The 27,596-nt window shown below is 36.9% G+C and overlaps 1 protein-coding gene across 1 annotated transcript in view; it reads left to right on the forward strand.

The window, feature by feature from the left end:
• The first annotated feature begins 608 nt into the window (after positions 1-608).
• The window catches only part of vopp1b (VOPP1 WW domain binding protein b), a 41,865-nt gene continuing 14,877 nt past the window's right edge, over positions 609-27,596 (forward strand). Inside the window, exons 1-2 of the mRNA XM_060869649.1 lie at positions 609-1,114; positions 17,338-17,396. Coding sequence (XP_060725632.1) covers positions 1,064-1,114; positions 17,338-17,396 — 110 coding nt within the window. The 5' untranslated portion in view covers positions 609-1,063. The remainder of the gene's footprint in view (positions 1,115-17,337; positions 17,397-27,596) is intronic.

The raw sequence follows: 27,596 nt of genomic DNA on the forward strand, positions 1-27,596 counted from the left end.
CGATGCACAGGGACACCATCTGCAGCAAGTTGATGATTTTAGGTCTTTGGAGGTGGTCTGTGGGCTGTTTTTGAATGTTCTCACCATCCTTCGCCTTTGTCTCTCCAATATTTTACGTGGCCTGCCACTTCTGGCCTTAACAAAAACTGTGTCTGTGGTCTTCCATTTCCTCACTATGTTCTTCACAGTGGAAACTGACAGCTTATATCTTTGCGATAACTTTTTGTAGCCTTCTGCTAAACTGTAATGTTGAACAATCTTTGTTTTCAGGTCATTTGAGAGTTGTTTTGGGGCCTCCATGTTGCCACACTTCAGAGTTCAGAGGAGAGCCAAAGAGAACAACAACTTGCTATTGGCCACCTTAAATACCTTTATATATATATATATATAATAAACAAACTGCTATACAGTGTCTTTATATCACAAGGTTCACGTGCTTTTTGCAACCCAACTATTCTAAGATGACTGAATGTATAATAAATAATATATTAATTTTTGGCACCTACATGCTTTAAGAGTATCAGTAATTCAGTACATTGGCACTGGGAAGCTATTTGCACTTTAGTGCACTCTGGAGTGTGTGCACTGATTTAAGACTCGTGGGATTGCGGAAGCTGTTCAGCGCGACACTGTGGACAGCACCAAATTAACTGTGCCTAGGAAATACGTATATTGAGATCTTTGTTTTCATCGGTGTCCTTTGAAATATTTGGCGCTGTAAGTGTGTGTGTGTGTGTGTGTGTGTGTGTGTGTGTGTGTGTGTGTGTGTGTGTGTGTGTGTGGTGTGTTCCGCATTGACAGCCGGCGGTACGGATACACCTCGACTGGCGCTTTGTGTTGCAGCTAGAAGCCACATTGGAGTGAAAGGAGCTTTACGCATGAACACAGATCTGCTATGATCATGAACACAGATCTGCTATGATCATGAACACAGATCTGCTATGATCATGAACACAGATCTGCTATGATCATGAACACAGATCTGCTATGAAATCTTCGCGGTGACCGGAATTCTGTCTGTTTTTGTGCCCTGGTGGCAAAACCAAAGCTAAAGCGAGTAAAGATGAAGCAGCATGGAGTGGGGGTTCTACTGACACTGTGGCTCTTTATGGAGGTGAGTCGCATGAAAAGATGTCTTTACAGATATATATGTATTTGTGTGTGTGTGTGTGTGTGGAGAGAGAGAGAGAGAGAGAGAGAGAGAGAGAGAGAGAGAGAGAGAGAGAGAGAGAGAGGATATAATGTTTGTGCGGTTTCTAAAATATTGTACAAACGTGAGCCGGTTAGATGTTTGAGACACTTTTCTGTCCATCTAAACCAGATTTCGGAAATCCTTTGTGTTTCCACTGAGTGCCATAACATAAAACAACTACTGGTGTTGTGTGCGTGTGTGTGTGTATGTGTGTGTGTGTGTGTGTGTGTGTGTGTGTGTGTATATATATATATATATATATATATATATATATATATATATATATATATATATATATATATATATATATATATATTCAATTCAATTCAGTTTATTTGTATAACGCTTTAAACAGTTCCCATTGTCTCAAAGCAGCTTTACAGAAGTATGGAAACAGAAGAGAGAGAAAAAAGAAATTAATATATAATAATAATAATAATAATAATAATAATAATAATAATAATAAGTATAAAAAATTAATATATACAATTAAAGTTTTCAATTTAATTTAAAAAATAGTAACTTATACATCTTTCCCTATCCCTATAGAGATTATTTCGATTTTCAAGATGTCATTTTAAGTTCATGACTGTTTATCAACAATACAAGCCATTAAACCTAATGGCCATATTCATGAAATCAAGCAAGAGTCTCCATCATATTGCATAATGGCTTTATTATGACTATTATTTCATCTTTACTTGAATACTGTACCTTATCACTGGAATGGTAGCTTTATCTTTTTACACCTTTATATTTCACCTGTAAATATGGACAGTCTACTGTATAGTACAAACATATTGTAAACCTTAAACCTAAACTTTATGCACCATAATCAATAAAAGCACAAAAGCTGAAGTATTGAAGTGTTACAGTTTAGTACTCTTTATTTAGAGGATATATACACATATGAAGGGGAACTAACCAAGTTAAACTAGTAGGCAGTAATAAAGAAAATGTGCCCACATGGCTGTTGTACTGTATACTGTATTCACAATCCTGTAAAGCCTTGTAATATGAGCAGATAACCCTGATGATACTGTATCCATCATCTACTGTAATGTCTTCATAGTCTGTCTATATTTCTGCTTTGCTTAAATAGGGATGTAGATAGAGATATAAAGGACACTGTAGATAGAGATATAAAGGTCTCCATTATCTGTGGAGATAAGGATCATCCAGAATCCAGGATGAATTAGTGGTTTAAAAAAGGAGTTGCTGTGAAGTGCTTACGTGGCGGTTATGTTTAATTGTCTCCAAAAGTAGAGCACACTGCTGCATTTTACTTGTATGAGTCATTGTTTCCTGCTGAATAGTTGCTCCTGCTTGTCTCCTCTGAACTTGAACTTGAAGCTTAAAAACTATATATAAAATTTCTATAAATGTATATCCCTGTCCATTGTGACGTGATCTTAAAATGATGGTTTTAACACCCCTGAGCAGTCGACCCGAGTGCATCACACACTTTATTAGCCCAGCAGTCTCCTCCTGTACTTTCACATACTGTACTGTGAACATCTGCTTTTCACGTTCATGTGAATTCATTATTCATTTTTCACACACTCCTCAGAACCAAGAACAGAAATGCAGAGTGTTGAAAGAACACAATGACTCCCACAACAACAAAAACAACTTGCATGAATAAGTAAACCTGTACACCTGCAGAGTAGCTCTCAGGATGGAGAATATGCGCATAAAGCTAGTGTGTGCTTGGCCATTTTAGCTGTTAGAGTTCATTTAAAACATACTCAGCATGGTTACTGGAGGCCAAAAAGGCATATAAACATACAACATCCTCCTCAGTGCTCAATGTATATCAATAATACAGACAATGCATGAGGACTTTTCCTGCAGGAATGGATTAAGGGATAGCAATGAATGCACCATTAGTTATATGATAGCTAGCTAGTTGCCAACAGGATGATATTGTGCTAGCTACTGTAGCTGGTTATATTTTCAATGTGTTATTAGTATTTGTGGAAAATACCTTTACAGCTTCTGGCCACTGTTAATCGGAACACCTGTAACAACATTATATTGCATCAGTTAATGTACACATCAAACATCAAAATGGGCAAAAAGTGTGACTTTAACCATTGCATGGATGTTGTTCCATGCAGATGGGCTGGGTTGAGTATTTCAGAAACTCCTGATTTCCTGTAATTTTCATATACAACAGTCTCTGGAGTTTACACTGTATGGTGTAAAAAAACAAAAAACATCCTGTGGCAAAGACTGTACAGACTGTAATACCCTGTTGGTGAGAGCAATTAGATGACCAGACTGGTCTGAGCTGACAGGAAGTCTATAGTAACTCAAATAAGCACTCTTTACAACCGTGATGAACAGAAAAGCATCTCGGGATGCATAACAAATTCCAGGAGATCAACAGTTTGTGAAATACCCAAACTAGCCCATCTGGCACAAACATCTATGCCACAGTTCTAGTCAGAGAGATCACACATCATGATGCATCATGATTGGCTGATTAGATAAGTGCGTAAATGAGCAGGTGTACAGGTAGTCCTATGAAAGTGGGTGGTGGGTGTAAGTACCTGTTTATTTATCTGTTACTATTTATTTTATGTCCTAAATGTGTAATGCTTTAGCTTTTCATATCTTGGTCTAGTTTTGAAACTGATTTACAGCGTTGTCTCAGGGAGAGATTTATAAACCCATGCTGGCAGTCTTATTTCATGCTTTTTTTTTTAAGTTTGCCATGGGCAAAATTCCTTTAAAGCGTCTAACTTTTCAATATTAGCAATAGAAGCTTAGATTAGCTAGACACTCGGTCTCTGTGTGAGTAAGATTAGCTTTGCTGAATCACATTACCTAGTGAGCCATTGCATCTGTCTAAAGCATAATACTATAACGCCACTGCTCATCTTGGTGTAAAGGCCTTGGAAGGAGATCAGAGTTTTTGCTGAGGGAAAGGTTACTGCACCCCTCTAGTAAAAAATAATAACACAAAATAACAAAGTTATGAATTTACCCTTCTGAAATGGCCTTCTGTAATATTTGCAGTGGAGCCGGTTTATTGTCTTTCCCTTTCAGGACACTGTGGCTTAGAAAGCAAAGTCCAGAAAGGCTGGATGTGTGGAGGATATGGCTTTATTTGTCTCCTAGTGTTTTTACAAATGCTGTAATGTGGATTAGTTTGTATCAGAATTCATTCTGTTATTAGCAATTTTATTTTCATATCAGTTTTATAGGCACAGAATGACAGAAAAATGTCCTGTTTAATTCTAGTACATAAACAGAAGGTTAGGGTTATGTCAGATTTATTAGTGCCTTTTCGTATATAATCCATTGTGATTTTCAGAGAAAAATGCATAAGAAACGCATAAAAATATGTGCCTTTTGTCGATAATGTATTTTGCCACATATAGAATATTGATATAAAAAATGTTGAATTTTACACAATTTTATATAGAGCATTACACTATAAGGCTGCTGTGTTCTTGAATCATAGGTGTTTGATTCATTTTCTATAATAGTATTTCTGACAGCAATTCTGGCTTTAACTTAAATGCCAGGTTTATATGAACACATATACAATATGAATTCATTGTTTCTATAGTAACAGATAATTCACAGGGACCTGAATGGAAGATGCGGTCCATAGTTGAATAATAAATAGGTGTTGTAATAAATGTCTGGTTGGTTAACAAATAAAGTGTATCATCTTTAATGCTTGATAAGGAGATGATTTGTATTAGGAGATTTAATGTTTATGGATAGAGTCTTGGGCTTAAAGAGCTCAGTGCTCTGTCACAGCTAGAATATTTTCCACTAGTCTTCTTTAGGAGGCTTTTCAATTTCTTGGTAACATGACAAGCTACATTTTTGTATCTTATTAACTTAAAGAGAGAACAAAAAGAGGCTGCTCCACGAAACGGCTGTTTATGCTGTAGATCAAGTCAAGTCAAGAAGCTTTTATTGTCATTTCAACCATATATAGCAGTTGCAGTACACTGTGAAACGAGACAACGTTTCTCCAGGATCATGATGCTACATAAAACAAAGACAGAACTAAGGATTTATTAAGTTAGTCCTAGCCACAGAAAGTGTATCTGTGCAACCTGGTGCAAACAGTGCAGGAAAAAAGACAAGAAGACAATGCAGGACAATACAAGGCATTACACAAAAGACATTACACAAAAGCAGAGCCGACCAGTGTACACACTGTACAGTACATACTGTGTGTTCTATATTGCATGTGCAGAAATACGTCTACAACATTAATGTAACATTTGTCAGGTAAAAAAAACCTACTTCAGGGTGGAATAACACTGATTCCCAAAAAAGCACAATTAATTGTGTTGTTCCATACAGTACTTAAACATCCTATTTAGTTTAGTTAATGTTGCAACGCAAAAGTACCAGGTGTGTATATTTTCATGCAGAATTTGAATTTCTGTGACTTCTGCATTGCTAAAGGTGCTAAACTAACAGCACTGCGAGTTCTTTTTGCACTTATGTCTTGTTGTTTTGTTTTATTAGGCTTATTTCTTATAGAGCATTATGCGGCCACTTGCTCTGTCTGATCTTGAAGTGTATATTTATAAAACCATAGTTAACTTAATGTATTACGCTTATGCTCAGTTAAGTCTCTAGCTGCCTTTCCAGATTACCTCTCATTCTCAGTGCTCAACTGGCTGCTTTGTGTCTGGATAAATGAAAAACAAAATGGAAAAAAAAAAAAATGTTCTGAACATCCATTTCGCCTGAATAAATATTATCCTCCAAGCAGTTAGACCCTTTAATCATCAAACAATGGAGCATTTAAGGTTTATATATGTAAATATTGGTCTGTTAATGCAAAGTCTTTCTTAATGTGTTTGAAGAGAAAGCTGCACTGTGTTTGCCCGTGTGTGTGTGTGTGCGCGTGTGTGTGTGTGTGTGTGTGTGTGTGTGTGTGTGTGTGTGTGTGTGTATGTGTGTGTTTGTGTTTCCTGTGAAATAGAGCCTGGTACATTTCTCCATTTGACCTTCTTGTATGTTTATATACTGCTTCTGTCACACAGCCATTGTTCAGTTTAATCAGCCATAAAATAAGACTTTTGGAGACATTGTGTACACACTCTCCTGTTTCAGTGCTGTAATAATCATATTAGCATGCAGCATGTGTTGAAATCATTGACTACTTTGATGAAAAACATTCCCAACAATGACATTCTCGAATTGAAGCATGAATCTCTGATTAATGTGATAATTGAATTTTGACTGGTCTGATAGTTTGATCAGCAGAAGAGGTGTCTGTTTTTATTGTCATTCAAAATCACACAGAATGCTCTACATACAGAAAAGAAATACAGTATACAGTATGAACCAGTTGTAAGGTACTAAGAAGTGCACTGCTGCCGTGTCTTGCTGTTTTTAGAAAATATTGTTATTGCAAGAAAACACGTGTACTGGAAGAAAACATCTTGTTATTACGAGAAGAAAATTATTTTCTGTTATTATGAGATAAATGTGTATAAACAACATAAACGATCTTGTTTTCACAATGTAACCTAATTGGTTACCAATGGAACGGTTGCCAGAATAAGTCCAATTTGATAATGGAATGTTTTCTTGTAGCAACTACATGCTTTTCTTATAACAGTGAGATACAGATCTCAAAAGAATGAAATGTTGATGGAGATATTTTATTATTGTATGGAAGCAATGTGTTGCTGTATAGGAAGAAAATCCTACAATAAAATGTTCATACTGTATAAAGAACCATTTTTTTATTTATTTTTTTTACATTCTGTATATTTAGGATTGATTTGATTGCATGAAAGGGGACCCTTCTGCTAGTGGGATTAGCATTCACAACATAGCAAAGCTCTCTTTTATAAAGCTTACGGACAAATCAAAATTCAGTTACCACATTAATCAAATTTAAATTGGGGATGCTTTGTCTTAAGCATCACACACTGTTTGAGCTAGTTACTGTTGGTCTATAATAAGTGATAAAAATACACTTGTTTCTGATGTTTGACTTTGAGATAAAGTGGTAGACTTTGAGCAAATGGTCGTAATACTGCTGACAATGGCCACTAATCTGTGAAAATTTTTTTGAGAGGATTAGTGATAAGTTTCTCTGTAATCTTCTGCTACTCCTGGACAGGGTGAAGTTGCTCTCTTTGATCTGTTTTTGTTTGCTAATGGAATCAGCTGTGCTAGTGCTGGAAACTGATCAATTTCCTTGTTGTACACTGATGGGGTGTGTTGCGAAATCAAAAAATGAGAGAAGCGGGGGAAACAAATTTCCCTGAATCCTCTGCTGAAGTGCAGAACTATCCGTGTTTTTGCGATGATTGCAATTCACTAAGAAGAGTGAGCTACAGTATGCCTTTAATCATGTTCATTCCACGGGCTGAGCAGAAAGAGAAGAACTGTAAGGAAGATCTAGGGAATTCTTCACTTAGAGTTTCATATATTTTTGCGACAGACTGCACTCCTACAGTAATATAAAGCTGTGTTTGGGCCACAAGTCGATAGTGTGTACTGCAATGGGACAAGGAGGAGCTATCAAACTATCAACAGTGTATTTTATGAATGTGTCACTATCATTTTATTTATCTCTACACAATAAAACCATACATGGGCTTTGGTGCAGATGACATTTTTTTTTGGAAATGTCTTTAAAATATCAGCCGTGTTAGAAGTCTTACAGAGTACACTGTGTACTTTACTATGCTCTGAGAACAAATCAAACACACTGAGCCAAAGTTATAACTAAACAATAATCCACCATTTTACTCAAAATATATCATGTAACACAATCACGTTATTCACAACAAATAAAAATGAAAATGACAGAACTTTTTGACTCGGCTTTTTAATTCAGTTCAATTTTATTTGTATAGTGCTTTAACAATGGACATTTTAATAAAGCAGTTTAGGGGAATATAAAATTCTGAATAAAGTGATAACATTTAATTTTTTCATTTAAATCTATCCTGAATTAGCAAGACAGAGACAACGGTGGCAAGGAAAATCTCCCTGAGACGACATGATTATTGTGATTATGAATAATTTCCATTCTATAACCATATAGTCAAGTGTAGCTGTGTAATCAGGAGCTTTTGACCAACTTATAAGTATGAGCATCATCATAATTTTTGAATTCATTATAGTTTTAACATAAATTCCTTTCTGCAGAAGCCATCAAAGACAGAGACTGACCGCAACAAGTGATTCTATCTATTATTTTTTTTATTTACATCAATCTGTTTACAAGCTTTTCCCTTGATTAACCAATAATAACTTAAACAACTGAGCTCATCCTAATTATAGCTACACAGTTTGTTGCTCTACATTTTTAGAATAATAGTTATTTCATAGGGAACAAGAAGATGCTCCACTTAACCTACAGTAAGCTTAATAATAGATAGATTGTGTTGTTTATAACAAGAAAAACATCTAATAATCAGAGATGGGAGTAAGTCACACATGTGCAAGTCACAAGTAAGACTCAAGTCATGAATGTCAAGTCAAAGTCAAGTCGAGCCTTTTTTTAATATTTGTCAAGCAAGTCTCAAATCTGCGACTTACTGTAAGTCTGACTCGAGTCAAGTCGAGTCTCCCATCTCTGAGTCATTTAACTCAAGTCCGAATCAAGTCTCAAGTCCTGAATGTCAAGTCAAAGTCGAGTCTTTTTTAATATTTGTCAAGCAAGTCTCAAGTCTCAAATTTGCGACTTACAGTAAGTCTGACTCAAGTCAAGTCATATGACTCGAGTCCCCCATCTCTGCTAATCATTGATGAAATTTTTACTGATAATTTATGGAAGAATTCTCGAATGTCAACAGTAAAGATCTAAGTCGTAGGAAAGTCTTCAGGATGGAGGATTTGGGTGCAGTATTTGTTTTTACTCAGAAAACTTAAGAGAGAAATTAACGGGTTTTCTGATATAACAGTAAGGCACATCACAATCTCTGTGGTGAAAGTGTAATAGGCATAGGCTTGTAGGAAGCTTTTTGTGCTAAAAAAGACAAATTCTAAAATAAATCTACAGTCTGAATTTAACCTTCATTTAAAAAAAACGGGTCTCCGATCTAAGGTTTAATCAGTCGCTCAGTATTGCAGCAAAATGTAGCAAGCAACATGCACAAAGCGTCAAAGACACAGGATGCAATTAGGGTAGTTGTGATTCATTGCATGATTTATGCCTTTTGTGTCTCTTTTGTGGTACAGATTAAAGGAGGGGCCTTTTAGTGAGGCTGGCATTCATCTGTAGGCTGGTTGTGACGTTCGTCTAGCGCCTAGTGTATGTTTCTTTGAGGCATTGAGTAGCCTCACTGGGACTGGACCCCTGTGTTCTGCCAAAACATTTCTGCTGTCAGTGCCTGTTGCTGTCTTTTCTCCTTGTGTCTAACAAAAACCTCATTGTGTGGGTCCTGTTCTGTCAGCCTGTTTATCCCAGTGATGATTGCTTAAAACTGGATGGATGTTAGAGCTAAGGTTGGCACCGTTGTGCCCTTAATTGACAGGGTGTGTGGGAAAAAACTTTGTGGAAACAGCATGGGCCAACCATTCCAGTGTAGGCACAAATTGCAGTGTATTAGACAAGTGCATTAAAAATCATCATCCAAGATGTTCTCAAATCTTTAATACAACTGTCTGAGAAAATACTGGAAGATTTGGCAGTTTTGGCAGCAGGCATTGACGGTATGTAGTATTTTGGAACTGCAAGGAATTGCTGCATGTATCATTTTGCCCCTGCTTAGTTATTTTTTTCAGCAAAACACCATTTATAAATGTGCCACTTTACATAATGTTTAAACAGTTTTGAACAGTGTGATTATTAGGTCAGGAAAAAATTCTGCTCTCCAAACATTTGGAGTAATTTGTGATTCTACCTGTCCCTTATTCTTTGTTCTAGACAGCAAGGATGATCACGCTAATCAGTTATATTGTTCTCAGCAGTTGGCAGAAACAATGGCATGCTGCTGTGCCCCTGGCTCTGTAGCGGCACTATAAATTGAATTGCAGGAAAGGTCTCCATAACCTTTCTCTTTCTGTCAGAACTGATTTCTTGTTGCGGAAATAAGACAGAATGTTGTCTGTGTTATATATAGCTTGTACATTTTACAAGGTTTAGTCTAAAAGTTTTATTCTATTATTCTTTATTTAGTCTGAACATCAACAGTGATTGATCAACAGAGCAGTCAGTCGAGTGAAAGGATGCTTTATATCTAAAATGCACATTCTTAGAGCCAAGGTATTCTGTGTGCTATAGCTTTCAATTGGACCTGAGGTTTTAAACATTGGATTGAAAGAACCTTCACGGGTCCCATCTGACCTGAACCACGGTAACAAGTTTTGAATCAGAGCATACATTTATGCTAATAAATCTTTGCCCAAATTATCATCTGGAGGCCTAATGATGGTGTCTGTTACCTTATCAACAACGACATTCATCAAACTTAAATTAGCCAATCCACCAAAACCCACTTCAACCATTTTATCGGTATATAATTGTCTTCCAACAATACCTCAAATGTGGTCAACTTTTTATGCAAACTACCAGTGCATTGTTTAAGTGGTGTGCTATGTGAATTAACAAAATATAAGATACATACCCTATGTCTAGCCTATGTTTAATGTAAGTAACTTCAATACAGCAACTCAGCTGCAAGATTTCACAGGTTTATATTAGTCTGTTCATTTGAATACATTATCATTTCTAGTCTAAATGCTAGTTCAAAGGGAATTGTAACATGACAACACAAAGAAAAAAAATGTCTAATCGTTGTTAGTGAATCTTTGTTGTTAGTGAATCTTTCTGTAGGGAGATGTTTATTTAATATTTCTGAAAGAAATCGTATATGTCAGCATAATCTGTACAGTAGGTTTTCCAGTTTCCTTGTAACATGGCAAACTTCAAGAGATGAGAAATGCTGGTGACGGAGCGAATGTTTCTAGAAGCCTAAATATAAATAGGAACCATGCACTTGTTACTCAGACATTCCATACCGCAACTATACACTGATTAAATAGAATAGAAGCATTTGCTTGTCACATATAAATTACAGCACAGTGAAATTCTTCAGAGCACAGGGTCAGCCATGATACAGCGACCATGGATCAGAGAGGGAAATTGCACAAGGGCCCAAAGGTGGTAGCTTGGCAGTGCTGAGGCTTGAACCATAATCACCTGATCAACAATCCAGAGCCTTAACCATTGGAGCTACCACTGCCCCAAAACGTGTGACATGTCCTTATTTCATTAATAAATTTAGTTGTTGGCAAATTCCTGTACAAGAATAAAGCACATATGGATGTGCTAATATAGGACAATAATCCAAGAGGTTATTCTTTAAATATACCACAGTGTGATTCAGTTCTCTAATCTGATTGTTCTGATATCTGCATGGCTTTGAGAGTAGAACGACAGGTCTATAATACTGCACTGTTTCTAACACATTATTGTTCCTCTCAGGGTACAAGGAAGGTATGAATCAAGACTGTTCTCTGTTCTGGCACCTAGGTGGTGGAATGAGCTTCCCAACAGCTGAGTCACTGGCTGTCTTCAAATGGCAAACCGCATCTAAAAACCTACTTCTTCCTGAAATACCAAATCTACAAAAAAAAAAGTTGATGGCATTCTTAGTCTGTATCCTAGTAAACAGTACTGATGTATTCAGTGATGGAGATGTCACTTCAACTAGCACTTCTTTCCCTATTTTTTGCATTTATAAAAAAAACTTTGAAACTTTTTCATTGTAACTTTGAACAATGTTTTAAACTCATGGTATCTTAAGTATGTAACCTAGTGAACCGGCATTAATGTATCCAATGATAGAGATTGAAGCACTTACTGTATGTACGTCGCTCTGGATAAGGGCGTCTGCCAAATGCTGTAAATGTAAACGTAAATGTCAAAACTACCTTTGTAAGTTGTTCCGTATAAAGGACATCTGCCAACTGTGACAAATATAAAAGTAACTGTAAAATGAATAATCACTAGGTTATTTAGTATAACCATATGGTCTGTCATGTGTCATTCCTTACTTAATCAGGCCTGAAATTTGCATGCTGCCAAGCTGTATTGCGAAAAAATTCTATCCAAGTCCAGAATTTGAAAAATGATGTCTGAACGCAACTTCATGTACTATGGATAGTCGGATCCTATAGACTTAGGGCACAGCCATCCGAGCTCTACTGCTTTCCTGATTATGCAGTTCTCTCATTAATTCTTTCTGTAATTAATATTCATCAAGTGTTAACTCCAGCACACAAAGACCTGAAGCTACAGTCGACAGGAAGTTAAGCTTTTCTTTGATTCTAATGTACAAAAAACGTTAAATAAACACGTTCGACTTCAGATAAGCAATTTCACACAACATCTCCATTCTTAAGTTGTTTCTGGTACTGTAGCAGGGTTTGTTTTCCGGACTGGGAACCAACCCAGCCATTGAGGGGTGGGTTAACTCTCAGTGCCTGTACCAAGCCCGGATAAAATAGGACGCTTGCGCCAGGAAGGGCGTAAAACCTGTGCCAAAATCAAATATGCAGATCCGCAGATATGATCCGCTGTGGCGATTTCAAACAGGGATCAGCTGAAGGGCAACAGAAACAACAAAGAATAAAGCTTTATTACAGTTCAAAGCATTTATACTACTGACACTTTTAAACACTTAAAAATACACAAATGCTTTTTTTTCCTTTCATTAAGCTCAGAAAGAAATACACCAGTTAAGGTAAACTGAACTAAAATGTCATCTGGTATTCATTCAACTCTTTCAAATTCCAATAGTTTAAAGTACATGGCACACACTTGTATGTCTGTAGCGCTCAGAGAGAAATTCCAGAGTTCTGCAATCAAACTCTGACTTTGAAACAGCTGCTTTTGTTTAACACTTAAACACTGGCTTACAGAATTGAAAAGTGATCCATCTTGAATCTGTGTTTGCTGCTTGTTTATTCTCATCACTCATCTTCTAGTATGAAAATCTTTTCCCCAGCTGATGAAACAGTTCCTTCCAGATTTGAACCCTAATGTGTGAATTCTAAAGTCCTTACTGTTTTCCTTTTTAATTAGCAATGCCTGATGGTCCATTCAAGTCGTGCCAGAAAGATGGATAATTCCAAGTGGATTTTCTTTGTGCTTTGAGTTTCAGAAAGAAAACATGGTGAAATCACTGATGCTACATCTGTATTTGACACCAAATTTGTGTGTTTGAATGTTTACTCGTCTCCTAATCTTTCATTCATTCATTCATTCATCTTCTACTGCTTATCCGAACTACCTCGAGCCTGTGCCTATCTCAGGCGTCATTGGGAATCAAGGCAGGATACACCCTGGACGGAGTGCCAACCCATCGCAGGGCACGCACACACACACACACACACACACACACACACACACACACACACACACACTCATTCATTCATTCATTCACACACTCATTCATACACTAGGGACAATTTTTCCAGAGATGCCAATCAACCTACCATACATGTCTTTGGACCGGGGGAGGAAACCGGAGTACCCGGAGGAAACCCCCGAGGCACGGGGAGAACATGCAAACTCCACACACACAAGGTGGAGGCGGGAGTCGAACCCCGACCCTGGAGGTGTGAGGCGAACGTGCTAACCACTAAGCCACCGTGCCCCCCGTCTCCTAACCTGATTCAGTTATTATATGTTTGGTTTATGCAGCAAGATATTGAAATACAATCAACATTAAAACATCTACAAGTGAGTTTGCTTTGCTATGTTGCACAGGCATTTCGTTTATAGATTTGTTATGCACTGTATTTTTATAGCATTTCATATTTACAATAAAATAAGCTAACTGGCTGCACAAAACACGATAGCAATGCACCCATTATGATATACTGTAACGTAGCAATACAGTTAACAGTGGCTTCATGAATTGAATAAAAACATATAGAAACAAAAAACACCACAACACCTTTGCCCTTCATTGTCAAGAAGTGGCGTTTAAGTAAAGAAGACACACCTGGAGACACAATGGACCTGAAGTTGTAATTATGACTTCTCACCTTGCAAACACACACATTACAGAAGGACTTGAACATACAGTGATACTCAGCTCAGCACTGCCTTGTTTATTTCACTGCATTTATTAAATAAGAACAAGCTTGGTCATTTGCTCACAATTTAATTACAGTATATTAGGATTCAGTTAGAAAATGTAGAGAGATATTAGGTTTTTTTTAGGAGGAGGCATAGCTTTTCAGACTGTAAACTGATTTGTGAAAGGTCAAACAGCTACAAAATGTAAACAGCAGTTCCTGATCAGCATCTGTGGTAGTTTACTATGCAGTAATATTCAAGGAGTAAACAAATGGGGGAGGTTTTAGGAAAATAATCAGGAACAGGGTGGTGTGATCCGTGATGTGACCAGACCCAAGGAGTGGTAACAGGTTACTTTTACCATACCAAAGTTGAATAATCAGCATATCATGAGCAGCAAATCGAGCAATGCTAACAACTATAAATGCTGTTCTTGCATATCAAATTTAAATTGTTAATCCTTCACCAGCCTCACTATTTAACTTTATCTTGAAGTTAATACGATAAAAAATAATAAACAAAATAATGAATTGATTAATTAATTAATCAAGCAAGCAAGCAGTGCTAACAGGAATTTGCCAACTACAAAAGGGATGCACTTATTCCCAGGGATATCAGAACAGTGTAACAGATATTGCGTCATCGGGGAGGCGTGGACTATTTGATAATCTAACCATAACCCTAACCGTAGTTTTTGGTTGTTTATTTGTTTTCGAAAATAGCTTAACTGTAAGATAATAAAGCATAATAGATATAAAATACAAAATCTACCTGTATGACTGTTTTGTCCTTCATTATCCATAGTAGGTGTGCTCTTTTTTTTTTGAAAGAGGGCATTTTTCCAAGACCTCCAGAAACACGCCCACGTTACGTCATGGTAACGAAACCCCTGGAATTTAGTGAATGCCAACTACAAAAACATTTGGCATAAAATTCTTACAGCTTACCCCTGACTGTTGTTAAGGGCATTGGAGACTCCTTACCTAAACATTCCTTCCAGGCTTTTTTTCCTGAGTGTTATGTGCGTTTTCCAAAATTCTTTGTGCTTTGTGTACTTGAATTGGTGAAATTGCAAGCACGTGATTTTTCTTTTAAATGCCTATCAGTGAAAGCATGTATGTATTTAGTTTCTATGACTACATGTATATAGTTTCTTGGCTCAAATCTGCAGAAAATCTTCAGAAAAAAAAAATGCAAGGGGTTTGCTTGATTTTGTTTTGATTTTCATTTCATCACAAAAACATTGTCGCATCAACAATGACATAAGTTGTTACTATAGAAATGACCTACCTTAGAATGAGCACGTTAGTATAAACCTGTGATTTGCAAATTGTCAGAGCTGCTGTTATAGCAAAGTAACCAACTCCTACTGACTAATCAGAGACCCCAACAGCACATGATACTACAAATATGACAAATACTGCAGCTTTAATTTTAATTACATTTATTTGTATTGTATTATTCACGATTCACATTTGTCTCAAAACAGCTTCATATAAGTATGGAAACAGAAAAAAGTTTAAAGTTTAAAATTGAGATACTATATATCTACAGGTTTACTCCCACCTCTTTTAATTGGACCATTTTAAATGTAAAAATCCAAAATAAAGATTTTTACAATAAAGCTGTCCATGTTTTCTTCCAAATGAGACTCTATTTATCTCATGACTGTAAAAAACTGCACAGAAATGCTGCCTACCTACTCAGCCTCCGCATTTAAATGACATACAGGAGTAGCTAGAAGATTCAGAAGAACTTTCATGATGATTGTAGTGCTATAATGGAGTATGATGCAGGATTGTAGGTTTTAGTTCTCTGACCTGACTAGATGACTGATTAGCATGACTTATGTCTTCTCTGGAGGAAGTGAATTAATGATCTAGACAAATATCTCAGCATCTGGGATCTGTTTTTCTCTACTGCAGGGGATATGGCAATAAGTGCAAAAAACACTGCATTTGCTGTAAACACTCTATAAAAGAAGCCATTAATAACAACAACAAAACAACAACTACAACAACAGTAGCAATAGCAAATTCATCTCACAGCTCCAGGGTCCTCGCTTCAACACAGAGATTAAGCTAGTGTCTATGTAGAGTTGTGAATGTCCATGTTCATGATCGGAGGGTTCTCTAATTTCCTCTCACCCATTAAAACATTCTGGTATGGAGTTGGATTTGTCTCTATGGGTGAATGTGTGTGTGTGAATGTATACTTGGTACCTGGTGATGGACTGGTGTCTCATCCAGGGAGAATTCTTGGCTTATGTCCAATAATTTCAGAGGGATGAAAAAAACTAATAAATAATATAATAGTTCTTACTTTACTTCTTTCTTCCTTCTTCTTCTTCTTCTTCTTCTTCTTCTTCTTCTTCTTCTTCTTCTTCTTCTTCTTCTTCTTCATATTATTATTATTATTATTACAGTAATAACTCTTTGTGCATGTTCTTTGTGTTTCTTCATTTTGTACATCTGGCTCTCTGCCTCATATACTGTGCTGCATGCACTCAAAATAACAGCGTTCAGAAAGAAAATATAATAGGTCATTTCTCTTCCTAGGAGTTTGCATTGCTGTCATATTGTCTGTAAAGTGTTTGCTTTTGGCCCATTAAGAACTTTCACGGCAGCACACCGAGGTCGAAGGGCAGATACTCATGAGCGCTTCTCAGAGTGATGCACCGTGACAGATGGTTGAACTCCACAGACGTAGACTTCACTACATATGTGCTTCACTCTTCTGCTGTCAGAACGAAAGAGTCGGGTACAGGAGGGCAAATCACCTTCACATTGACTGCAGTCCACCACAGAGCTCATTTGTGGCTGCGAGGGTGTTTCTAGCCGTCTGTCAGACTTTTGTCCAGTGTGATTGTTACAGTAGCAGTGTAATACGGTTGATTTTCTTTTTTTGTTGTTCAGTTTTGTTTTGTTTTTAACCTTGCCTATTTAAGGACATTGTCATCTGCTTCATGGCTTCTGTCTGATGTGGTGTAATTTTTAAAAATAAAACACAAGAGAGTTTTAATAAACCATTTAGCAAGCATCCTTTTAGGTATACGTTACAAAATTTCTGTCTCTTTGACTGAATCCATTTTCTTTTATTGCAGTGTATAGAAGCAAAGAAGTACTGCTGGTATTTTCAGGAAGGATACCCCAGCTACTTCATGTAAGTACATCATTACCTCATAAAAACAAACCCATTGATCACTTAAGCACATTTATCATAGTTCCAACATGTGTTATGCTAACTAGCCAGGCCTATACTGTACTGTACTATTCTTACAGTAGCCTCATTATTCCATGCTGTCAAGGAGTTGGATGGAAATCGGATGCTAGCTGTAATACAGAGACTAGTGCATATCCCCTCTGTTTAAGCCTGCTATTTATTCACACTGACGGCTAGCTCCGGTGTCAGAGTGTGTTCATTAGGAACCTAGCAGACCTACGCATGAAAAAGGATCACAGAGGTAATGAGATAACACCAGATCTCGCTAGCTACAGGAGGCAGACCTGGCTCAACTCCAGCTAGAGCTCCATCTGCCCCTGTACAGGAAGAAAAGATTAGATTGTAATTACACAGAACAGTAGTAATCTACCTTCTGCACCACACACACACAAGGTTTTAATGTTTACTGTAGGTTGAGGTTTACAATGCAGATGAGGAAACCATTGCTGGTGAATATCCTCTGGAAAATTTTTGACTGACGTCTCACACAAACATACTCCAGTGATTTTACAGAGCTTTAAGCCAAATGTGTAGTAACTGGCAGGTCTGATAATGCAAGATAATCAGCAATATTCCTCACTGGATATTGTGGTAATGCTTTATGGTGTAGGAAGGAAGATAATATTGTTATACAAGCCTAGTAGAAAAGCCTTGTCATTGGTTTGCTCATGTGAATTCTTGAGAATTATTTAGAATTATGTATTTTTTAAAATTGTTTCAATATGTTATGAGAAATTTATCAAAAAAATATACGTTAGGCAGCATGGATAAACCCAGTGTGTGTTGCTATGGTTGAAATCTGGCATTAATAGGCAGAATTGCTGAAAAACGTTAGTTTACTTTTACATTTTAATAAAACATTTCTTTTAGTTTATTATTTATTTGTAGAAATCAAATGTGTTTTAAAAATAAATAAAAGCACTATACAAATAAAATGAAATTAAATTGTATATAAATAATGTATATTATCGTATATTATCGTATATTAATGTATATTATCTATGCTACTGTATAAATTAATAATATAATAGTGTGTAATTGTTTACCTGTCTATAGTTTTTATTTTTATATTTTGTGGATCACATGTTAATTACAAAAGAAATATAGGAACCTTGCTTTTAGCCAATCAGTGTGTCAGCATCTTTGAGTAGATTAAGAATAAAAACTTGTGAGTTTCTCAATTTTTGCTTTTGAAGGTAACCAGATTTTAAAATGAGATAACATTTATTATATAATTATATGATATTTAGAAAACCTATGTCTGTTAATTACTTGAATGATAAAAAAAGCCACATGTACAACCCTAAGGCCATCGTCACATTGCACAGATTTTTATATGTGCAATGTGACGATGGCCTTAGGGTTGTACATGTGGCTTTTTAATCACCTATCAACTTTCTGTCGTTTTGAACAAGTCATGTCATTACTTCACCAATCAGACCAGAAAGGGTAATTGAAATAAACGAAGTCTGCAAAAATCCTTTCCTTTCTCCGTAAGCTGCCTCCAGTTCAATAATTTTTAAATAAAAGCATGAAGCACAGGATCTGGTACTGAAGCTGCTCTTGTTAAAATTTTCAAGATTTGGGGGTTTATTTTGGACAGGACCTTTCAAGTGCTCAGTTCAATCTGCTGAAATACGTTTTACCAGCAGACAATCTGTGCTATAGGCTAACATTATGCTAAAAAACAAAATCAAAATATTTTTTCTCTGCCCATCTACTGTGGGTGATTATCATGATATTGTGGTTATCAATTTTGAAATGGAAATTGAGCTTTTTTGATATGCAGGTTTCCAAATTGTGCACGGTAAATAATTGGCTGAGATTAGGTAGACTCTTAAAGCCACTCAGTCAGAAGCTATTTTTCCCTCTACCCTTTACAGTCAAGCTCTTATACTTATTACGGATTGTGTGAATCCACGTACTACACCCACGACTTTGTAGCTTTGTAGCCTCAGTAGCAGACTGCTTCATAGTCTACAGGTATGAAACCTCTATCAGTGTTTTAATCAAGCAGGTGAACTGAAAAGTGAATTGACGATAGCTTTTTTGTAGGTGATTCAGCACTCTTCTTACATCCTGTTCATAATGATCTGTTTTTTTAAAGATTAAAGATTTGCATTGAGAGGCTAAAAACATTCCTTGAAAACTCTCCAAGATGATGAAAGCTGACCGTGGTCGCGTCTGGTGTCAGACCATAGATTCTATTGTTGCATTCCACATTCATGTATTCAGATCTGACATAGACATACAGCAGCATATTTCGCTGCTTTAACCCTTGCGGACAGGTGTGTGGGTGGAATCAGGGTCACAGTGTTTGAGTCAAAACAGATAATTTACAGTGCTGGTGCTATTTATTACCTGTGTGTTTTCTCAAAGGCTCAGCTCATCACTTTGTTTTGCTGGAGCCATGAAATATGGGGAACTGTTCAACAAAAAAGAGATACTGTTAATGATTCATCCAACTGTTAATAGCTGACATTGTGTACTTTAACAATGTAGTTAAGTTTATTCCATATCAATATGCAGGCGTATAGAGACAAATCAAGAAAAAAACAGCAGGACTGTGCTACAGTATTTGTTAAGACTGTTGTGTATGTTCGGTGAGATGTATTTACTGTAATAGAGCATTGGAGAAAAAGGTGTTTTTTTTTCTCAGGCTTCCCAGTCATGTTATGTACTGCAGTTGAATCTAAGAACACAAGAAATAGCCTGGAAAAACCTTCATATCGTTGCTGTCGGGCGGAATCCTCGTATCTCCAAAACCGTTATTTTTCAGGAAATTAAAAAAACGCTGTACCTTATCTGCAGTACACAGGGTTTAGTCTGCGTTGCAGTGGATTGTCTTGCGCTAAATTCCTGTCCTCAGACGAGCACCAGAACTAGCGGGGGTCAAGATTTTTTTTTCTTTGAGCCCAGTGTTTTGAAGACATTTACCTCAGAAGACGTGTTAATTCGTTGCGACTCTTCTTGAGGAGAAATATCCCGCGAAGTTGTCCCGCGGAGTGAGGAAGAGGTGGACGAGTTATGAGATTTGCGCTCAAGCTATTTTCAAGACTTTAGATTGGTAAAAATAACAGACCCATGTGGGGACTGACCAATAGCATCGATATGTGAAAAAATATGAACTTGACCAAATTTGGACATACAAGGTTTCTGCCCGACAGCGACGATATGGTGACAATTTGATATTTCTATCAAATACTGTTGATACTATGGATACTAAAGTTTATGAGCATGTATTCAGCGCAAGTTCTTTTAAAGTCTGTCTACCCACTGAAGTAAAAAGTGAAAAACTTTATTTTAAAGAAGTGACTGCAGCACTGGAACATCACAGACATGGAACATGACATCCAGTGTCTGAATTAATTAGAATATTCTCTATTTTTCTGTTATATCTATCAAAGAAATTGATCAATGCATGACATTTTCTGTGTGAGAAAAGCAGACAGCAAGGATTTAGACATCTTTAGGCAGACTAATTTTTTTTAACCGTACGTTTGACTGTCTCCTTAAAATGCAGTTATCGTTTCTCGAATTTGAGGTTGTACATTTATATGGTCAAAAGTATGGGAACACTTGACCATCACACAAATATGTGGCTCTTCCCCCAAACAAATGCCCCCCTAGTTCCATGGTTTATCGATATTCGAGTGGAAGAATATTCGAGTGATGCTTCCTCCACACCCAGCATCTGTGCCTGACCTCACTAATGCTCTTGTAGCTGGATGAACACAAATCCCCACAGCCACATTCAGCCTTGCCAGAAGAGTTGAGCACATTATAAGAGCAAAGAGAAATAAATCTTGAATGGAATGCTCAGCAAGAATATATGCTTGTGATGGTCAGCTGTGCAAATACTTTGGCCATTTAGTGTAAATTATAGGCAGATTTTGGGTGTTTGCTGTGCATCAGTATCACTGAAGTCACAGTGAGTAACCTGACCTCCGTCTTATCTTAACTGCCAGTGTAGCAAGCTGTCTTTGGGGTGATGAATGAGTCCCTACATGATTTATTAGAGGTGAAGAAATGAAGTCTCACTCCTGGAACTTGATATTCTGAGTTCCCATGTCCATGCATGCCATACTGTAGTGTTGCTTTTATCCCTTCTTCTGTTACATTCCATGACTGAAAATTGACTGAAATATAATGTAATTGTCATTGTGTATTTAAAAAAAATTACAAATTTTTAAATGGTTTTATCCACAAATAAAAATGTAAGTCATGTTAAACGGCTCTTAAACATTAGGTAAGACTGCAATATTGCATCATAGTTAGATTTAAAAAAAAAATTTTCAAGCATTGTTTGGATAGCTAAGCCTTTTGTGCATCCTAAAAGGGTTTTTTCTAGAAACCTCTCTGACATGAAGGTAGTGTATAAGGTTCTGCATAGACTTGTTAACTGCATCCCCTGGTTAAATAAGCCGGTAGTATTTTAGGGGTCTAATTTGATCTCTTTAGATTAGATTAGAGTGTACTCTAATTTATCTTTAAAGGCTCTATTTGATTCATTGGACTCTAAGTTCTTTGTTTCCTTAAAGGCTTAAACTTGGAAAATTTTCTGATTAGAGAAACACCTAGTTTTAGCACTCATTAGTTAAGGGTTCCACTAGACAAACAAATCAAAGAACCATTTAGGGTTCTAAACTGAACCTTTCGTCTAAGGATGACCCAAAAAGGAAAACGTTAAGTGATATGTGAAACTATATCTCAAAGTAAGTGGCTAAATTTGCCAAACACGTTTGCTTAATAGACTTGTGGGGTGGGGGGTTGTTTAAGGGCTCTTTGAAAGGTTATGCCTTTTTACCTTCTTAAATGGGTTCTTCTTGGAAGTTTCAACTGGGAAACACTGAGTTATAACGTCGTATGTATAACTTTCATGGCATTTTGCAAGGGGACAAACCACAGCCTTTGGGATTTAACAAATTACACCTTTTTTCTAGACAAAATACCTCTTTGTTTGGATACAAATATGTTTTTCATACATTATACCTCATTCAAGCTCTCTATAAAATTGCTTGTAATAAGGAATATTAAGGATTGTATCCTTTTCCAATCTTACAGCTCAGATGGTGGTGAGTGTTCTTTGGACGCAATCTCGTGAATAACTGTAGGAGTGTGATTCTACAGGCAGGGATCCATTACACCTGAGTGAGCCAAGTAAATATCAGATTCCCTGAGCACGCCACCCTTCTCTTTAAAAAGGCAGCTACTGTCTCTGAACGTGTGCCAGTAATTGGACTCCTCAATTAGAGACATTTTATGGAAAGGTTATTATCAGTGGGTAATTATCCTCTTCAGTCTCCTCAGTGGAAACGGAGATCCTCCAGAAAATTGCCATGGTGTCACGCACATAGGAAGCCATTCAAACATTTGTCTTTTTATAGCTGCAGAGTTAACAGAGGACTTTTAACATGTGAACCCAGAACACAATCTAATTCTAAATTACATATTTCAGCGTTTTTTGTTTTTTTTCAGACATTATCAGAATATTTGACCCATGCCCTTGATATTGAGATAAAACAACTGATATCCATTATTTTCATTTCCACACTCATGGGAACAAAGACAGAAGCATATTTCATTGTAATACAAGTCCAGAAATAGATTTTTTTAGGTAAAGTAACAGCTGATTGAAATATTAAATAGGAGTGTAAAATCTAATATTTATCAGTTTCTCAACAAAAAAACTTTATAAAGTTTTTTACCAAGCAGTGCATTATCAAGGTCCCATTTAAAGATGATGACATAAGGGACAGGGACAATACATTAACTAGACATCAATACATAGCTCATAACATTTAAGTTTATAGTCAGGTTCAAAATTTGTAACTATGACCTTGAACATAGTGTAGAACTAAAAGAAGGCAAGATAAGTTTGGTCGTATCACATACATCTGTGTTCTGTTAAACATCAACCCTTCAAAGTGATTATGATTGTAAAATAAGAGTCACCCCTGAGATAAAGTAGATATTAAAGTACTACACACCATGTTAAAATGGCTCAGTTTTAAGATGTAAAAAATTAAACCAAAATGAGTCCTCAGATCTTTTTCCCATTTTGCCTTATAGCAACCAAAAAACTTAATGTGAAAAACAAACAGAAAAGTTTTAGGGATGGGAGATGAAACAAATAAATCTTGTAAAACCTGGTGAGCACATAGGGGGCACAGTGGCTTAGTGGTTAGCATGTTTGCCTCACACCTCCAGGGTTGGGGGTTTGATTCCCGCCTCCGCCTTGTGTGTGTGGAGTTTGCATGTTCTCCCCGTGCCTCGGGGGTTTCCTCCGGGTACTCCGGTTTCCTCCCCCGGTCCAAAGACATGCATGGTAGGTTGATTGGCATCTCTGGAAAATTGTCCGTAGTGTGTGATTGCGTGAGTGAATGAGAGTGTGTGTGTGTGCCCTGCGATGGGTTGGCACTCCGTCCAGGGTGTATCCTGCCTTGATGCCCAATGACGCCTGAGATAGGCACAGGCTCCCCGTGACCCGAGATAGTTTGGATAAGCGGTAGAATATGAATGAATGAATAAATGGTGAGCACATTCCACTTAAATAATGAGCACTTTTTTAAAGCACTTTTTGCCTTCTGTCAAAAGCAGGGCAACCAAATGGTGAGGGAATTTCCTGACTGACCAAGCTAGTTAAAAATGCTGACCTTCTTGAAAGTTCCAACTGAACAGAAGCAGTCCCTTAGCAATATGCTGTCACCACCATGCTTCATAGGGGATATTGTGTTCTTTGGGTCATAAGCTGTCTTTCTTTCACCAAACATATCTTTTCTAATTATTTCCAAATAATTAGAAACATGATGTCATAAGACTATACCACAGTTTTGCCACATGGTTTAGGGTGATGTTGCCACATGGTGTTTGGGTGTTTTCTTTTCTTGATGGCATCCATCTAGTCACCCTACCCATCGCCTATAAATGAAGAATAAGGGAGAGATTCTTCAGCAGCATTGAGTTGATCTTCCTAGATATTTTTTCATCTCTGTTAATGTTTCTGTATGTCTCTTGGCAGCCTCCCTTTTTTTTTTTTTTTTTTTTTGTCTTTTTTTTATCGATTTTTGAGGGGAACCCTGTTCATGGTAATGTCACTGTGGTGCCTAGCTTTCTACACTTAGACTTTTCAGTGTTTCATGGTAGAATTTATGTTTCAGGCATTTTTTTTTTACCCGTTTCTTGAACAAGAAACAAGAAACAAGAAACTTTTCAAGAACAAGGACATGCACAAGCTCTATAGACCGTTTGTGGTCCATGGCTTTATCAATGCTGTAACAGATGGAGATTAAGACAAGACAAGAAGATGTCAAGAAACTCCAAATGCAACAGCTTTATTTGGGGTTCATTAGAATCACTTCATTAACAACAGGTTCATTGATAATTATGCCTGAACATGAGTTTGATTGTAATTGTTTCATTCTGAATACAGACACATGCTTCATTCTAAAAGAAGTTTTCACTTCTGCAAACAGGTTATTGTAATGTACTTTCCCATAAAATGTTTCCATTTATTTTGAGAATTCATGTAAATATACATGGATGCTCTATCACATTAAAGGTGGAAAATCATGCTTTATCCTGCTCTGAGTTTTAGTCATTCTATTGAACAAATCTCAAAACTATGACAGCCATTAGATGTCATTCAGGCCATTTCGTTCAAATAGAGTTTTTATATAACCAAAGACATTCCACTTCATTCCACTCCATTTCACTCCATTGAGAGTCGCTTCTGGGTATTATTATTACTGCTGGCTCGAGTCGATGTTTCAGCGCTTTGAAATTCTCCACCAGTTTTTACTCACAAATACTGTAAGTCCTTTTATAAAAAATAGTAACATTTACTCTAACATCATCTCTTTTTAGCTGAATTGCATTCACTAGGTGGGAAAGCTGGCTCAGGTACAGGCTACCGATTTCTTCTGAAATAAGCTCTGGTTTCCCCTGGACTGCAGACAAAGAAATCACATGAGCTCTCAATGTCACAGCTGAATAACACTGATCCAGTCTACAAAATGCATTAACACCTTTTTTTTATAACAGTTTGTTTGTTTTGTTTGTGCAAAGAACAAAGATTGCATCAGTGAATTTCAATCCAGTCAAAACATTTAGCCGTTATACTGCATGTGTGTACATACACTGCTCAGCCATATCATTAAAGCCACTGATAGATGACGTGAATGACACTGATTACCTTGTTACAAAGGTAACTGTCAAGGGATGGGATATATTAGGCAGCAAGTGCATGGTCAGTTGTCAAAGTTGATGTGTTGGAAGCTGGAAAAAATAGGGAAGTGTAATAATCTGAGTAACCTTGACAAGGGTCAAATTGTGACAGTTAAACGACTGCATCAGAATACCTTTAAAATAGCAGGTCTTGTGGGATTGGTCTAGGTATGTAGTGGTTAGTTATCACTATCAAAACTAATAATGACCCAGCAACAGATAAAAGAGACCCAAGGCTCATTGATGAAGGGAAGGCTAGCCTGTCTGGACCGGGCCCAGACTATGCCCAAGCTGAAGCCTGAAAATACCATCTACATCAGTGTCCTCTTTCAGCAGAAGAAGTGCAAAAATAATTTAGAAATATTTTGAGGAACATGACAAAGTGTCAAAGGTGTTGACTTCAGTCTTGCAGATCTTAATCTGATCAAGCATCTGTTCAGACAAGTCCTATTCACAGAGACACCACCTCTCAACTTAAAGGACTTAAAGGATGCGCTGCTAACGTCTTGGTGCCAGATTCACCTTCAGAGGTCTTGTGGAGTCTACGCCTCAACTTATCAAAGCTGTTTTGGTGGCACAACAGGGACCAACACAATATTAAGCAGGTGGTTTTTATGTTATGGCTGATTGTTGTATGTTGAAATATTAAGTCCCTAAACAATGAATACTGGCATCCGCTCCATACATGTTTAAAGAAATTCATGGACAGCGTAGTATTGGCCCATCCACCATATGATATTCATTTTTTCACACACATTTTTCTCACATGTATCAATGACTAAATTCCTTCTGGAATGCAAACTTAAATGCATTTACTTCTCAATCACTGATGTTTGCAACTTACGCATGTCTCAACAACATGACCTGAAATATTTTAGATCAATATAGATCACATCTTGGGTGAGTTTTAGTGTATAATCATATGTCACAACTGCATGAATCTACAGTCTGGGTTAGAAAATCAGCCTGAAATTTGCTGGTGGTTGGCACCGGGTACCTAATTCATGTAAAAATCAGAAAATAATCTGCTGAGAATTCCAAAAATAAAGCCTTGTATTATTGTGTTTTTATGTTTAAATGACAGGGGCGGCATAGCACATTGAAAACAGCCCTGCAGTTTTAATGTGAAAATAATTATCACAACACAGGAAATGTGCCAGCCTAATGGATTTATGAATTAATAAATGCAATCCAAACAGCAGCTCTTGGGAGATTTGAAGTAGGTTCAAGTTAAATATTCGAATCTCAGGCCAGCTAAATCAAGCTAAATGTTCAGTCTGGAGTCTATTTCAGCTTGTTTTGCTACAACAAAGTTACACTTAGATAAAGATGCACTCCAGCTACTCGCTCTCTCTCACAATGCTAGTAATGCTACTGTGCTACCTCAAGTATATTCTCCAAAGTTTTCCCTCTTATATGGCCTGTTATGTATGCTAATACTTTCAAGTATTACTAATGGCAGACATTTCTTTTTTAAGACTTTCCTATTTGTTATTTATCATTTGTTTATTTATTTAGTTAAATAGTTTTATGTGAAACTATTACTTTCAGCATGGTGTGAAACATATAGGACACTGTTCTGACTTTCTCAAAGTGTGAAATATTAGAGAGTCTGTACGGTCCGAAAGATAAAAGATTTAAGCCCACGATATTCTGCACCTGGCTGATGGACAGTAAAATGTTTTCTCATATCCTGTCTCCTTGAAAATATGTTCTGCTCCTGTGGCTTACCTTTTCGTGTTTCACCGTGTTGTGACTCAGCTTCCAGGGAGCTTAAATAGCTAAAGGCTTGAACTTAACTTATTAGCAATTTTTAAAAAGATGAGTAAGGTAGGTCATTATGGAGCACAGCTAAAATGTAATTTGAGCAAAACTGAACTGAAGTTCATTCCAGCAGATGTTTCCCCATGTCAG

Source organism: Tachysurus vachellii, chromosome 5 (genome assembly GCF_030014155.1).
Source record: "Tachysurus vachellii isolate PV-2020 chromosome 5, HZAU_Pvac_v1, whole genome shotgun sequence".
NCBI classification, from domain to species: Eukaryota; Metazoa; Chordata; class Actinopteri; order Siluriformes; family Bagridae; genus Tachysurus; species Tachysurus vachellii.